Source organism: Hylobates moloch, unplaced genomic scaffold, assembly GCF_009828535.3.
Source record: "Hylobates moloch isolate HMO894 unplaced genomic scaffold, HMol_V3 SCAFFOLD_12, whole genome shotgun sequence".
Classification (NCBI taxonomy): domain Eukaryota; kingdom Metazoa; phylum Chordata; class Mammalia; order Primates; family Hylobatidae; genus Hylobates; species Hylobates moloch.
Window position 1 is genome coordinate 69,746,350 of NW_026652287.1, and position 14,922 is coordinate 69,761,271.

Consider the following 14,922-nt stretch of genomic DNA (forward strand, 5'->3'; position numbering starts at 1 on the left):
AAATGTAAGTCCTCTACTTTAGAAGAAATATATGCATAAAATTTTGTGGGGTAAAAGTATGATACTGGAACAAAAGTTGAGGCCCCAAGGAACATTTCTAGCTACATTGCAACTGTACTAAGGGCTATTCTGTTCTGTTCTTAGCAGCAGTAGCAGCAATAAATTCACATTAGTAAAAACGAACTAATGAGATAATTATCATGAAACACCATTGTATCTTTTACCATTTGATATTCTGAAGGCTTAGGTGATACATACCTAAATTGCCAAAATAATATCATATTATATGACATGTCTGAAAAATTATTAGAGGTTGTTAATAAGACTTTGCCTCTAAAAATATTTTGTCAAAATATATACCAATGCATACACTTGCTTGGAAGGGTTGTTTTGACGTATGGAAAAATAGCTCTACCTATTTTACTTTTAATAATTATCAGTCAACTAAATTAATATCCCTCTTTTCCAAAGGAGATCCTGTTGCCGTAAGGAAGAATGTGAGAGCAATGAAACACAAACTTGTTTATCTGTATGCAGAAGAAAAATATCAAACTATGTACATAGAAAAAATGGAAATACAGCCTCAAAAACCTTTAGCTTTCCTGTTTTGAGTTTTAGCTTCCTCCAGAGAAGAAATTTATGCATTCAATTTTAATAAAAAAAGCTTTAAAATCTCATAAGTCTTCCCTTTTACCATACTGATGAAATTTTATTAAGACTATAATTTTTCATCATAAAAGTATTTCTTGGACTTGATATTGCTCAAATTTCCTGTCAATCTTACAGGCATATGTTGTAATGTTATAAAGAATAAGCACCTCCTTTTGTGAACATAATATACCCTCAACTCAGAAAATGGAAAGAAAATAAATTAGTCTACAGGCCTTTGCTTTAGTTGAGGTACTGTTAAGCATGGCAGGCATCATCCTGGATAAGATATTTTCATTCCAGGCAAAAAGAAGGAAAGCTTTTGCCTGACATACACCAATCATGAACATGTTGATTATATAGGTAGTTGCTACAAGCTGTCAAGTCATCAACTATGAATGACAAGTTGACAGAAGCACAAATAATTATTGTCTGTGGACTTTGCCCATTCAAAAATCTTTACATAGTAAGGATTTAAGGATAATCCTTCCATTTTATGCCAATTGCAACAGTCTTGAGGCACAACTGGGGCTGAAATGAAGGCCACCTGAATCTTACAGTGAGGGTCTATTTTACATCCTAACAATGGTTAGTGGTGGATTAAAATCTGTCCTGAGGGGAAGAAGACAAAAGAGAGGCTCATGCAGAAAAGGAGTTACATAACGCAAAGTCAGTGGCAATCAAAAGGTTCAGATTTTTGAGACTGTATTCTTATACAATATCTGATGGCCATTTAAGGAGACATGCAAAGAAAAGTACCTGTACACCAAACTTATTGCTGTATAAAGAACAGCAAAAACAATAAATTCCCTGTACAGTAGTTTGTAGATGCTGCCTCTCCACTTGAAGAGTAACCTATGAAATCCAAAAAAAGTTGCATTTGCTACTTTACTGGAGTAAGTGACAGTCATCTTGGATAGTTTTTTCTAGAAGAGTAAGAAGACAAAACACAAGTAAAAAGCAATGTTTAAAATAGGGCATAAATCTGTATGTCTGTATATCAAGGAAATTCAAGCCAGCAACTAGTCAGCCATATCTCTGTTTTGTCTTTCTTAGTTTCTATAATTTGGAACTTTCAGATAACCATTATCTCAGTTTAGCAGAAAGCAGGAGGAAAGGAGTCTCTGGGAAGAGTAATATTAGACATCTTAAACTTGCCTTAACTGTTAAATATTATTTTTAGATTATATAGCCATTGGTCAATATATATTTGAATGAACAAATGAGACAAACAAGGCCCTCATGAGAATTTAATCGATGGGGCACTTTTGGTGGGTTTGATTGCATGTAGATGTCTCTCTAGTGGAGGTCCAAATGCATCGTTAGCACTCATTGCATTTCAAAAGGCAGCCAAAAATTTGGGTCATAGTGATAAATAAGAATGGTGCAGTTTCCCGATGAAAAGTTGTACATAAATGCTTAGGGATGGTTCACATTCTCCTTGGAGCTGAACAAAATGAGGTCATTATTTACGACTCTTTCTACTTGAGTCCATTTCATGAATGTGGTTAGGATGAGCACGGGGCCCAAAACCTTGTTTTCAGTGAGTTCTTTGGAATTCCACCAAGACATTAAATATTCAGGTTTTGAAACAGACAGCGCAAAGCTAATCTTTGAAAATCCTGCTCAATTTCTGGCTAAGATAGAACATATGCAAATAAAATGAGATTTATTTAAAATCTTACTTTTCTCAAAAGGATCTATGAGGAGAATCTTATAGAGCTACTTAGACTGAAGTCATGAAGCTTTTAGGTAGAATTGTACGAGACACAAAAAATAAATTCTGTAGCAGATTTCTTTTGTAAAGTAACCTACACCACACATTTTATCATAAACAAGAAAATTTTCTATCTTTACTCATTGCTGGAAAAACAATCCAACTCTGATTTGCCTATTTTCCCTAAGGAAATGAAACTCTGGAGCTACATTTACAGTATTTTCCAAAATAACAAACTTAGCTTTCAATATTACTGATTTTAATAAAGAAGGCAGGGCCTTTTGGCACAAGTAAGTGGCATTACAAAAGGATGGGACTCATGCCACAAAACCAGTTTTATTTTTCCATCTTTACCTTGTCTATTTGTCTAGTGTGAATACAGCCAAAATTGGGAGAGGAGCATAATAAATTAAACCCATTTCATAATTTGTTCTCATGGACTCCCAGTAGTTTTAAATAACAGTCCTTAAATAACTTTCTTTTCTTTCATTTAGTAGTTCACTCTTCTTTTTAAGCTCTGCTAGGAAAATGAAAATCACAGCAAGTAGAAGTCAGAATTAAAATGCATAGGTTTACTCTGGGCACTAACCTATTTATTTGGTTTGTAGTCTCCGACAGGAAAGAGAATCTTCAAATTTTGGGCTCCCCCTGAAGAGGTGCCTTCAGGTCGGTGCTGCACGCCCGGTGTCACCCTTCGCTCGTGCACAGTCAGATTTTCTTTCTGTTCTCTGGCCACTGAGAGGACCCAGAGTGTGACAAGTACAGGGGTTAAATGTTTTTCCACTTGTGGAGGCCTGTTTATGCCAATTTACCCACTGATGACAGTTATAGCTGGGAACAAACAGAAGCAACAGCTGCTGATGCTGCTTTTTTCTAAGCTATAATTATAACTCCACCTGCCACCCCAAGTACCCCCTTGAATGAGAAGTTGGCAGTGACATGAAGGATATTGGGCCGTTTGTCTGTTAGATTCATTTTGACTCCACCCTGGGATCAAGGAAGAAAGGTTCATTTGGCCTTGAAGAGTTCAAAAAAGAGGCCCCACCAGCCAAAAAAAAAAAAAGTCTTTTTGTGCTTGAAATGAAGATTAAATTCTTAAAGCTGGGCTGGGACGCGGTGGCTCACACCTGTAATCCTAGCACTGCGGGAGGCCGACGCAGGCGGATCACCTGAGGTCAGGAGTTCGAGACCAGCCTGGCTAACATGGTGAAACCCTGCCTCTACTAAAAATACAAAAATTAGCTGGGCCTAGTGGTGGGCTCCCGTAATCCCACCTACTCAGGAGGTTATGGCTGGAGAATCACTGGAACCCAGGAGGCTGAGGTTGCAGTGAGCTGAGATCACACCACTGCACTCTAGCCTGCGTGACAGAGTGAGACTCTTCCTCAAAAAACAAACGAAAAAATTCTTATGAAGCCATAAACTGGGGCAGACAAGAATATAAACAGGATTTTTGCCACTTGAGAGGTATTGAAAATGTTCTTCAATTAAAAGCAATAATTATGTGTTAGTGTGTGTGGTGTGTGTTTGTGTGTTAGAAGAGCACATAGAGAATCATGATATATTGATGGCTTAGTGTAGTGGGAAACAATAACACATGGATTCATCACTTTTTTTTTTTTTTGAGATGGAGTCTCGCTCTGTCACCCAGGCTGGAGTGCAGTGGCACGATCTTGGCTCACTGCAACCTCACCTCCTGGGTTCAAGCGATTTTCCTACCTCAGCCTCCCGAGTAGCTGGGATGACAGGTGCACACCATCACACCAGCTAATTTTTTATATTTTTGGTAGAGATGGGGCTTCACCATGTTGGCCAGGCTGGTCTTGAACTCCTGACCTCAAGTGATCTGCCTGCCTCGGCCTTCCAAAATGCTGGGATTACAGGCTTGAGCCAATGCACCCAGCCAGATTCATCACATTTGTTATCCTTCCTTGGTCAGCTAGGAAATTTTTTCTTTTTTTTTTGAGACGGAGCTTTGCTCTTGTTGCCCAGGCTGGTGTGCAATGGTGCCGATCACGGTGCACTGCAACCTCCACCTCCCGGGTTCAAGAGATTCTCCTGCTTCAGACTCCTGAGTAGCTGGGATTACAGGCATGCACCGCCACGCCCAGCTAATTTTGTATTTTTAGCGGAGACAGGGTTTCTCCATGTTGGTCAGGCCGGTCTTGAACCCCCGACCTCAGGTGATATGCCTGCCTCGGCCTCCCAAAGTGCTGGAATTACAGGTGTGAGCCCACCGCACCCGGCCCATATTTTCTTTCTTTTCTTTCTTTCTTTCTTTCTTTCTTTCTTTCTTTCTTTCTTTCTTTCTTTCTTTCTTTCTTTTTTTTTCTTTCTTTCTTTCTTTCTTTCTTCTTTCTTTCTTTCTTCTTTCTTTCCTTCCTTCCTTCCTTCCTTCCTTCCTTCCTTCCTTCCTTCCTTCCTTCCCTCCCTCCCTCCTTTCTTTCTTTCGTTTTTTTTTTGCGACAGAGTCTTACTCTGTCGCTTAGGCTGGAGTACAATGGCTCAATCTTGGCTCACTGCAACCTCTGCCTCCTGGGTTCATGCGATTCTCCTGCCTTAGCCTCCCGAGTAGCTGGGACTACAGGCGTGTGCCACCACACCTGGCTAATTTTTGTATTTTTGGTAGAGAGGGAGTTTCACCGCATTGGTCAGGCTGGTCTTGAACACCTGACCTCGTGATCCGCCCTCCTCGGCCTCCCAAAGTGCTAGGATTACAGGTGTGAGCCATCGCGCCCAGCCCCATATTTTCTTTCTTAAAAGAGATAATTCACCAGCGTTCTTTAAGTAATAAAATAAATAATTTCAGGGCCAATTCCTGGGACTTTTCCAACCGTCTAAAGTAACTTGTGCACCCTTGCACCTTAACTTAAAGAAAATGTATTTTTGTGGAGAAAGATATAGAAAAAAATGCTTATTCTAAAATTAAGGTTACATATAATTAAATTTTTCTAAAACATTAAGTTTTATATGCATTTGGCTGGATTCTTTATCAAATTCTAGATACCTTAGATTAGAGCAAAGCCAGGGCTGTAGGTATCTTTTCAATTTCTTGACCCCATCCCTGTTCGTAGTTCTAGTATGGAGCCCTGTGAACAATGAATATTTAGTATGTATTTGCTGTTTGATTATCCCTTACCTTCACTATTATAATTCTGTTGGTTATTTGAGGGAATCTGTGAACATTTAAAAAGCATATATACAATGTTGCACGTCTTGCGTTGCCATGAAAAGTGGTCTGATAGATCTGATGTTATATTTATAAAGGTTTGCAAGACAAATCAATGTTACTGAATGTCAGCAAATCTAAACCCAAATGCTTATGAAATAGGAACATTGGAGGTATTTTGTAAAATTCTCACTCTTGCCATCTATTGGATGTGAGGTGGCCCTGACAGCTGGCATATTCCCAGCAGCCATGACTGCATAGCTAGGGGATCTGCCTCTGTGGGGCACTGTACGCAGTGTTGGTTGGTTTCATTTCTAAATGGGGATAATTATGTTCCTCTCTCCCATTGGGTTGTTTTGAGGAATGACTAATTGATGGTTGGAGACAGCATTCTAAATGCAAATTAGTCAGTAATGATCAGATTGAATGAACAAACTCCCATTGTTGAGCTCTGAATCTGGTGGTTATTTCTAACAGGTACTGAAAGAGGCCTTGTCGAAATAGCCCTGCTTAGAGGAGACAAGCCACTAAAGCTTATTTCAAAATATCCAACAAACACCGCATTGCAAAGTTTAAGGCTCATATCACTTTTAAAATAGAATTTTAAAGTTTCTTCATAGAAATTTTTTCCAGATTCTAAAAGTAAAATATGATTATTAAAAAATAAAAAGGAAAACAACATATAAAGAAGACAGTGGCACTCTATCCCGCCACACTAGAGGGGTGGTATCATTTGGCATAAAGTTAATCTTGCTAGACTTTTGTGGAAAATATTTTGACCCTATAGTTAATAGCAAACAATATGATAGACGCTTAGGCAATTTCAGGGCTCTATGAAATAACTACACCAGCCATATTTTCCCTTAACAGTAAACATTAAGTTATGTGATTTTGACCACTCTGATTTTCAACAGTCCAGAGAAGCACATTTGTCTTCGATTCCAGTAAACCTCCAATGACAGGGCAATTCATAGAAAAGAACAAGGAATCATTTCCACTTGGAATCCTGATATTCACCTATAGATGTCAAAATAAATCCCTTTGTTCCTTAAGGAAACAGGAAATAGTAACAACAACAACAAGTTTACATAGCCAATACCACCTTCTACTTGAGAAGCAGCTATTTAAAAAGCCCCACATTCATTTTAAACTGATTTGACATGTCTCCATCGACACGAGAAGTCTCTTGTCAGATTTCTTCTGAGTGATTAGTTGAACATATATCGTGTGTAGATAACACATGTATTCAAATATTAACCAAAGACCAGACGCTGTATTTGGAGGATTTGATTCTGAACCTAAGACTTTGGGACATTACTAAGTAGGCAATCAATCAATGTTTTTGATGGGGAAAGGGTTTGAAAAAATCCGAGCTGCAGAAAGGTGAGTCTCTGGGAAGAGTGTGTGATGAATTGGAGTGGGTAGGGACTATAGAAGGGGAATCAATTTGAGGGTTATTTTGGTTGTTCTGGGATAAACTGGGATGGTGGGTGGGTTGGTGGGTGGAATGCAGAGGAAGAATGGTGGGAGAGAGCCCAGGGGACAGCTACCACTACAGGGAGGGGAAGAAGAGTAAGTGTAGGCGAGAGGAGGAGGAGAAGGAGGAGGAGGAAAAGGAGGAGGCAAGAGGAGGAGGAGGAGGAAAGAGAAGTATCATATGACTCTTCCTTTGTCCTTTGAGCCTGTTTGCTCCTGAAGAACAAACATTATGGAACATGATTCTCAAATTTGTTCAGGTACGCTGTTCTTGATGACATGCCATGAACTTTTGATATGTTTTATTTTATCCTGCAAATAAAAACATTCTACCAGCAAAAATGGATGCAAAGTCAAGTTGCAAGTGGGAGCCCATGTGCCCATAAAAAATAAAGTTGCTGAATTAAATATGATTAGTCTGGCCAGGCGCAGTGGCTCACATCTGTAATCCCAGCACTTTGGGAGGCTGAGGCAGGTGGATCACAAGGTCAGGAGATCGACACCAGCCTGGTCAATGTGGTGAAACCCCGTCTCTACTAAAAATACAAAAAAATTAGCCAGGCGTGCTGTCACATGCCTGTAGTCCCAGCTACTCAGGAGGCTGAGGCAGGAGAATCGCTTGAATCCAGGACGCAGAGGTTGCAGTGAGCTGAGATCGTGCCACTGCACTCCAGCCTGGGTGACACAGCAAGACTCCGTCAAAAAAAAAAAAAAAAGAAGGATTAGCCTGTGGTCAGTGGTCAGTTTTCCTGTCAATGCTTCTTTCTGGAACTTATGTTGCTATGTGCTGGATTTCTCTAGAAAAAAGATAGCAAACAGTGCTAAAAGTTCAAGAAAAATTCAGAGTAAAACATAGAGAACAGTCCTCATTTTTTTCCACAGCAGAATACATTGGTTTGGTTAGTTTCAGAACCAATTATAGTGATCATGTTTTCCTACAGGTAAATTTTTACTTGCCCAGTTGGATGGTGAGCTTCTTGAGAACTCAAGTCCTACTCTTTCTTGCTTTTTTTCTTTTTTTTCCTATTTACTGCCTGCAACAATGGATCCAACAGCTGCATAAACAAACACTGTTTGGGGTAAATCATGTGGCACTCCAGGTGTGCAGAGGTGTCTGTACACGTCATTGGACATAGAACTCTGCCAAAAATCAAACTAAAGAGGATGGAAAACCTCTTTAATTAATTTATTATCTTTGATTTCAGGGGAGATACAGTGAGCTCCTCAGACTAGAAAGACTATTGAGTTTTATTACAGCCAAAGCTCTAAGCTCATAAGAGACTGGATATTTGAGGAGTCATCATTACTTTTCTAGCGTAGAGTAATTGCTAACTCAACAAAACAGAAATGCATTAGTTCAAATTTTGAAGGTTATCTTTTTCTAATGGAAGGTATGGAAACTTTGTTCTATTTTAGAGATGAAAGCTTAGAGTCTAGAGTATTATGATTATGGTGCTGAATGTGTATCCTGTACTCTATAATTGATGACTTTTTAAAAAAATGAATGGTATTATTCATCTCAAATACATTCCAGATTGCTAAGAAAAAAAATTTCAACATAGAATCAATTAAAAATCAGCTTAATTTTACAAGAAAAGTCACACAAATCCAAGAATATTGTTTATTCCAGACAGCTGTGAAATTCTGTTACTTTACCACTGTGATTGTAGAAGGTAGTGGAAATTATATTACTGTGTGGGTAAAGGGAAGATATAGGTAAATAGAAAAATGCTATGCATAAATATGTGGGCAATTCTAAAATACCTTTTCTTGTGTAGTAAAATGCACGTGGAAATGAAAAACACATGTTGGTTTTTTTTTTTTTTTTTGAGATGGAGTCTTGCTCTGTCACCCAGGCTGGAGTGCAGTGGTGCCATCTCAGCTCACTGCAAGCTCCGCCTCCCATGTTCACGCCATTCTCCTGCCTCAGCCTCCCAAGTACCTGGGACCACAGGTGCCTGCCACCATGCCCGGCTAATTTTTTGTATGTTTAGTAGAGACAGGGTTTCACTGTGTTAGCCAGGATGGTCTCGATCTCCTGACCTCGTGATCCGAGCGCCTCGGCCTCCCAGAGTGCTGGGATTACAGGCGTGAGCCACCGCGCCTGGCCGGTTCTGGTTTTCTAATATGGTATATTGAGCATTCTTCAAACATCTTTTCAGTCCTTTAACATATAACAGCTCCTTAACAGTGGTTACTGCTGGGGAGAGTAGTAGGTTTGGAGTAAGGGGGGAAGAAAAAAACTTCAGTTTTTGCGCCATATAATTTTATATTTTAAAAAATAACATCTGTATTTTAATATGTAATCATATTAAATAAATGCAATAAAAATCAGATTTGATGCCACTTCCAAATTCATACCTCCAGCTCAGATCTTCTACCCAACTCCAGACTTACCTTAATATTTCCATAAACATCTCAAACCCAACATGCCCAAAATGGAACTCCTGGCCTTTTCCCACAAACGTGCTCCATCTGTAACCTTTCCCATCCCTGTTGATGAACATTCCTTCCTTCCAAAAGGTCTAGAACCTTGAAGTCATCTTCAGCTCCTCTCTTTCTTCACACTGCAATCCAATCTTTCAGCAAATCTTATTGGCTCCACCTTGAAAATATACTCAGAATCTGTCATCTCACTATTGCAGAGATAGGGAGCTATCTCCACTGCCCCTGCCTCTTCAGAACCCGCATCGTGGTTCTCCGGGGTCACTCCAGCAGCTTCCCACAGGTCTCCCGGTGTCTGCACTTCCTCCCTGCAGTCTGTTCTAACACAAAGGCAGAAAAATCTTATTAAAAGGCAAGCCAAGTCAAGCCATGTCTCTCCTCTTGTCACAAAGGAGTGACAAGCCATGTCACTCCTCTGCTCAAAACCCCTCATTCACTCCCTGCTCTTCTCAGAATAAAAGCCTATGTCCTTCAATGGCAGCTAAGGTCTTCCATGACCTGCTCTCATTTCCTCCCTGGTCTCATTTCCTATTACTTTCACCTGTGGACTCATCTCTAGCTGCATTTGTCTCCTTTCTTTCCTCAAACACATAGGCATGTCCCCAGCCTCAGTAGCAGTGAATCTACCTGCCTGGAATGTTCTTCCTCCAGGTATATGAGGTACTGTCTCCTTCACCTCTTTCAAGCTTTTGCTCAGGTATCTTCTCAATGAGCTGATGACTCTACCTAAAACTTCGTATTGCCCTGCACACCTCCTTCCCCACAGCACTCCTGATGCCCTTACCCAGCTTCACTTGTGCTCTTTCCCCGCACCATTCTCCTTTGTATATACCTTGTAATTGACACATTTGCTGTGTTTATTGTCTTTTTCTCCCTACTAGAATGGGAGTTCCACAGGGCAGGGAGCTGTCTGTTTTGTTCACTGATGAAAGCAAAGTGCCTTGAATAGTGGCTACTTCAAGAAATATTTATTGGGCCGGGTGCGGTGGCTCACGCTTGTAATCCCAGCACTTTGGGAGGCCGAGGCGGGAGGATCACAAGATCAGGAGATCGAGACCATCCTGGCTAACACGGTGAAACCCCGTCTCTACTAAAAATACAAAAAATTAGCCAGGCGTGGTGGCGGGCGCCTGTAGTCCCAGCTACTCGGAGAGGCTGAGGCAGGAGAACGGCGTGAACCCGGGAGGCGGAGCTTGCAGTGAGCCGAGATTGTGCCACTGCACTCCAGCCTGGGCGACACAGGGAGACTCCATCTCAAAAAAAAAAAAAAAAAAAAGGAAATATTTATTGAATGAAAATTTAAAAACAGTGTAGAAGAGTTTCCACTATTTCTCATATGAGAATGCCAATGTCATGAGGACCAGTTCCATGAGTATTTTGTTAATTACTTTATATCCAGTGCCCAGCAAAGTATCTGCCATTAGTAGGCACTTAATAAATGTTTGTGAAATGAATAAATGAGGATGTATTTTTTATCCAGATGTTTAGCCCATCTTTTTAGTGTAAATGGTGGGTTTATTTATTTATTTATTTTTTTGAGATGGAGTTTCTCTCTTGTTGCCCAGGCTGGAGTGCAATGATGCAAACTCTGCTCACTGCAACCTCTGCCTCCCAGGTTCAAGCGCTTCTCCTACCTCAGCCTCCCAAGTAGCTGGCATTATAGTCACCCACAACCACACCTGGCTAATTTTTGTATTTTTAGTAGAGATGGGGGTTTCACCATGTTGGCCAGGCTGGTGTCAAACTCCTGACCTCAGATGATCTGCCCGCTTTGGCTTCCCAAAGTACTAGGATTACAAGTGTGAGCCACCACACCCAGCAATATAAGTGATATTTATTGAATATTTTTTTTTAATCTCAGCATTTTTCCTCTGGAGGTGTGGGTTTTACAGCATTCTAGAAAGCTAAAGACAGGCATTATTCAGGGACATCTGAGTACCAACTTTGCATTCTGTCTGCACCGTGGAATGCTTCATCTGCATTCTGTGTGGTTACCTCTCTTCTGAGTTTCTGTATCCTTTGCTACTTAAATCAGAAACTTAGAGTGGGGATGTGAGTGGCCTCTTGCAGCCAATCCATCTGAAACATGGCCTCTCATCTCTTTTCCTTTCTTTCTTTTTTTTTTTTACTGACCTCAAGGAGATTTAGACTAGACTACTGTGTGTTAAATAGCAATATAATATTTGAATGGACAGAGGCAGAAATAAATTGATTCCTTCTACATCCTGTTGACTACTCCATAATATCATTAGGTTATAGGCATTGGACTGGGCACTCACATGGTGAGTGATAAATGCATCGAACACTCCTTAAGATAGCAGTAAGCAATAATAATGAAAGGATGGACACAGCAAATGTTCTTTGATGATGATCTAGGTGGTGGTAATATCATTCTTGTGGCTCATAAGATGCCTCAGGGTTCTTGACCTTGAATGCCCTTCTAGGATAGGAGGGTTTTGGTGATGATTAAATTATAAAGGTCCTTTAGTGGAATTTGACTGACTACATTCCAACAGCAGAGTAATAGTATATAAGAGATACGGATGTTCAGATCCACTGTTAAGGTGGTATCTCAGAGCACATTCTGATATGTTTTAATATTTCTGTGAGAGAAAAATGGAAGTAAATTGAGAATCGAGTATACTTCCTCTTCCCATACCTAGTAGTTGGGAGATGACTTGTGTTCTTGCTCATCCTGTTTTTTCTCACAGGTACATAATTAGATTAAATTAAAAACACAAAAATGAGTTGTGTAAAGGAAACTCATAGGACTCAGCTTCTACTAGAGTTCATGGCATTCTATCAGACCATTTAATCCTGCCTTTAGGAACATAAGATCTGTTTGAGTGCTGATAGGGCTACTTTCCTTAGCATAGCATTATCTTGCTATAAGAAGACAAAAGTAAAAGGTAAGTTGTATACACGTTTCCATTTCCTCAAAGTGAAAAACCAGGTGGTTGTGTCTCTTGGGCTTCCCTTCTCCAAGCCCTTGTAGAAAGAGTTTGTTTTTACATTTGTCGTTAGAGTAAGACAGCCAGGATTTTTCCTTGCTAACTTCATTAATAACTAACAAAATTACATACGAATTTACCTTTTGGCCCAGCAATTCGGTTTCCAGGAATCCACCTAACGCACACTTCCAATAATAAAAAAATGCATTTGCACCAAGTTATTAACCACAGCATTGTTTGTAACTGAAAAATGCTGGAAAAAATCTAAATGCCCCTACACAGGAGAGTGGTTGAATAAACTATAGCACATCCACAAAATGTAGTTCTGTGCAGCTGCAAAAGGGAACAAGAAAGATGTTTATGAATTGATATGGAGTGATTTCCAGGGTATATTGATGGGCGAAAAAAATATAAAATAAAACCTATGTCAATAAACATGTGAAAAGATGCTCAACATTATTAATCATTAGGTAAATGCAAATCAAAATGACAATGCGATACCACATCCACCCACTAGGATGGCTATAAACAAACAAAACAGGAAATAACAAGTCTTAGTGAGAATGTGGAGAAATTGGAATCCTGTACATTGCTGGTAAAATTGTAAAATGGTACAGCTACTGTGGAAAATGGTTTGGTGGCTCCTCAGAAAGTTAAATAGAATTATCCTATGACCCCAGCAATTCTACTCCTAGGTATATATCCCAAAATATTGAAGACAGATATTCAAAGATGCATATATAATGTTCATAACAGCACTATTCACAATAGCCAAAAGGTGGAAACAGCCCAAATGTCCATCAACTGATAGAAAGATAAACAAAATGTAGTATATCCATTCAATGGAATATTATTCAGCCATTAAAAGGAATGAAGTACTGACACATGCTATAATGTGAATGAACCTTGGAAAAATTATGTTAAATGAAAGAAACCAAATATAAAAAGTTCACATATTATTATGATTCCATCTATATGAAATTACCCAGATAGGTGAAACCATAGAGACAGAAAACAGACTAGTCATTGCCAGGGCTATAGGTAGGGAAAAATGGGGAGTAACTACTTGATGAATATGGGGGATTCTTCTGAGACATTTTTGAGAAAATATTGTGGAACTAGAGAGACACGGTGGCTGGAGAACATTGTGAATGTGCTAAATGCTACCAAATTGTACACTTTATTATTTTATTTATTTTTTGAGACAGAGTCTCCCTCTGTTACCCAGGCTGGAGTGCAGTAGTGCAATCTCGGTTCACTGCAACCTCCGCCTCCTGGGTTTAAGCGATTCTTGTGTCTCAGCCTTCTGAGTAGCTGGAACTATAGGTGCGTGCCACTATGGCTGGCTAATTTTTTTGTACTTTTAGTGAAGACAGGGTTTTACCATGTTGTCCAGGCTGGTCTCAAACTCCTGGCCTCAAGTGATTTGCCTGCCTTGGCTTCCCAAAGTGCTGGGATTATAGACATGAGCCACCATGCCCAGCCTGAATTGTACACTTCAAAATGGTTAATTTTATGTTATGCAAATTGAACCTCAAAAGAGAGAGAGAATATCGATAGTGTACTACCTTTCATGGAAGAATAAAAGGGGAGATAAAATATGCATGTATCTGCTCACTTGTGGAAAATAACTTTTTACAAAAATAGATGCAGTGAGGTTTGGTTATTCAGTGTTTGAGAATGAGATGGAAAGAAGTGGAATGGGGTAGTGGTTGCGGGGTGACATTGACTAGATAAACTTCTTGTATAGCTCTGACTCTTAGAACCAGGGAATGAACCACAAAGTGCCCCCTACCCTGTCCAAATAATTAAAATCTACAGGATATGGGAGGAGCCCAATTAGAATGCAAAGGGTAACAAGTGGATCTGACTGTATTACAAATGAATATCATAACCATACTTAAAGAGTTGGAGAAGAACCAACTAAGTTTGGAAAACAGTATTTTGACTGTGCAATATAAAGCTAAAGACATAAAGAACTGTACAAAAATATATACTCTAGTTAGTAAATTTGTTTCCACAGACAGACGTATGGGTTAGCAACTCTGAGACTACTTTATGTATATATTAGGATTGAGCAAATAAGTAAAGTGTTCTTTGGAGAAATAATCAATTTCAGGAAATATATAAGATGAGCCTGAACGTTTTGTGGTGCCAGAAACTAAGGAAGTACTAAAAAATGATGGAGTATGTAAAAATGACACAGGAGCCTTATTGAAGGAGGACCCAGTGAAATTTGGGACAAGGTATGCTAAAAAGTGGATAATCATAGTAATGGATTATAACCCATAAAATACAATAAATGTTCCTGAGTCCATACTGATATAAACAAGTAATTGAATAAGTAAATAAATTAATGAAGTGAAGGGCCAGCTCTTCTTTAGTAAATATAGAAGGAATAGATCATCCTGGCTAACACGGTGAAACCCCGTCTCTACTAAAAAATACAAAAAATTAGCTGGGCGTGGTGGCGGGTGCCTGTAGTCCCAGCTACTCAGGAGGCTGAGGCAGGAGAA

At 39.5% G+C, this 14,922-nt stretch overlaps 1 protein-coding gene across 1 annotated transcript in view; it reads right to left on the reverse strand.

Annotated features, from left to right (window-relative positions):
• Positions 1–9,712, reverse strand: part of BEST3 (bestrophin 3) — a 52,727-nt gene extending 43,015 nt beyond the window's left edge. Inside the window, exons 1-4 of the mRNA XM_032171657.2 lie at positions 9,408–9,712; positions 5,373–5,454; positions 2,955–3,100; positions 1,408–1,574 (exon numbers count right to left, since the gene is read on the reverse strand). Coding sequence (XP_032027548.1) covers positions 1,408–1,559 — 152 coding nt within the window. The 5' untranslated portion in view covers positions 1,560–1,574; positions 2,955–3,100; positions 5,373–5,454; positions 9,408–9,712. The remainder of the gene's footprint in view (positions 1–1,407; positions 1,575–2,954; positions 3,101–5,372; positions 5,455–9,407) is intronic.
• Positions 9,713–14,922: the final 5,210 nt, after the last annotated feature.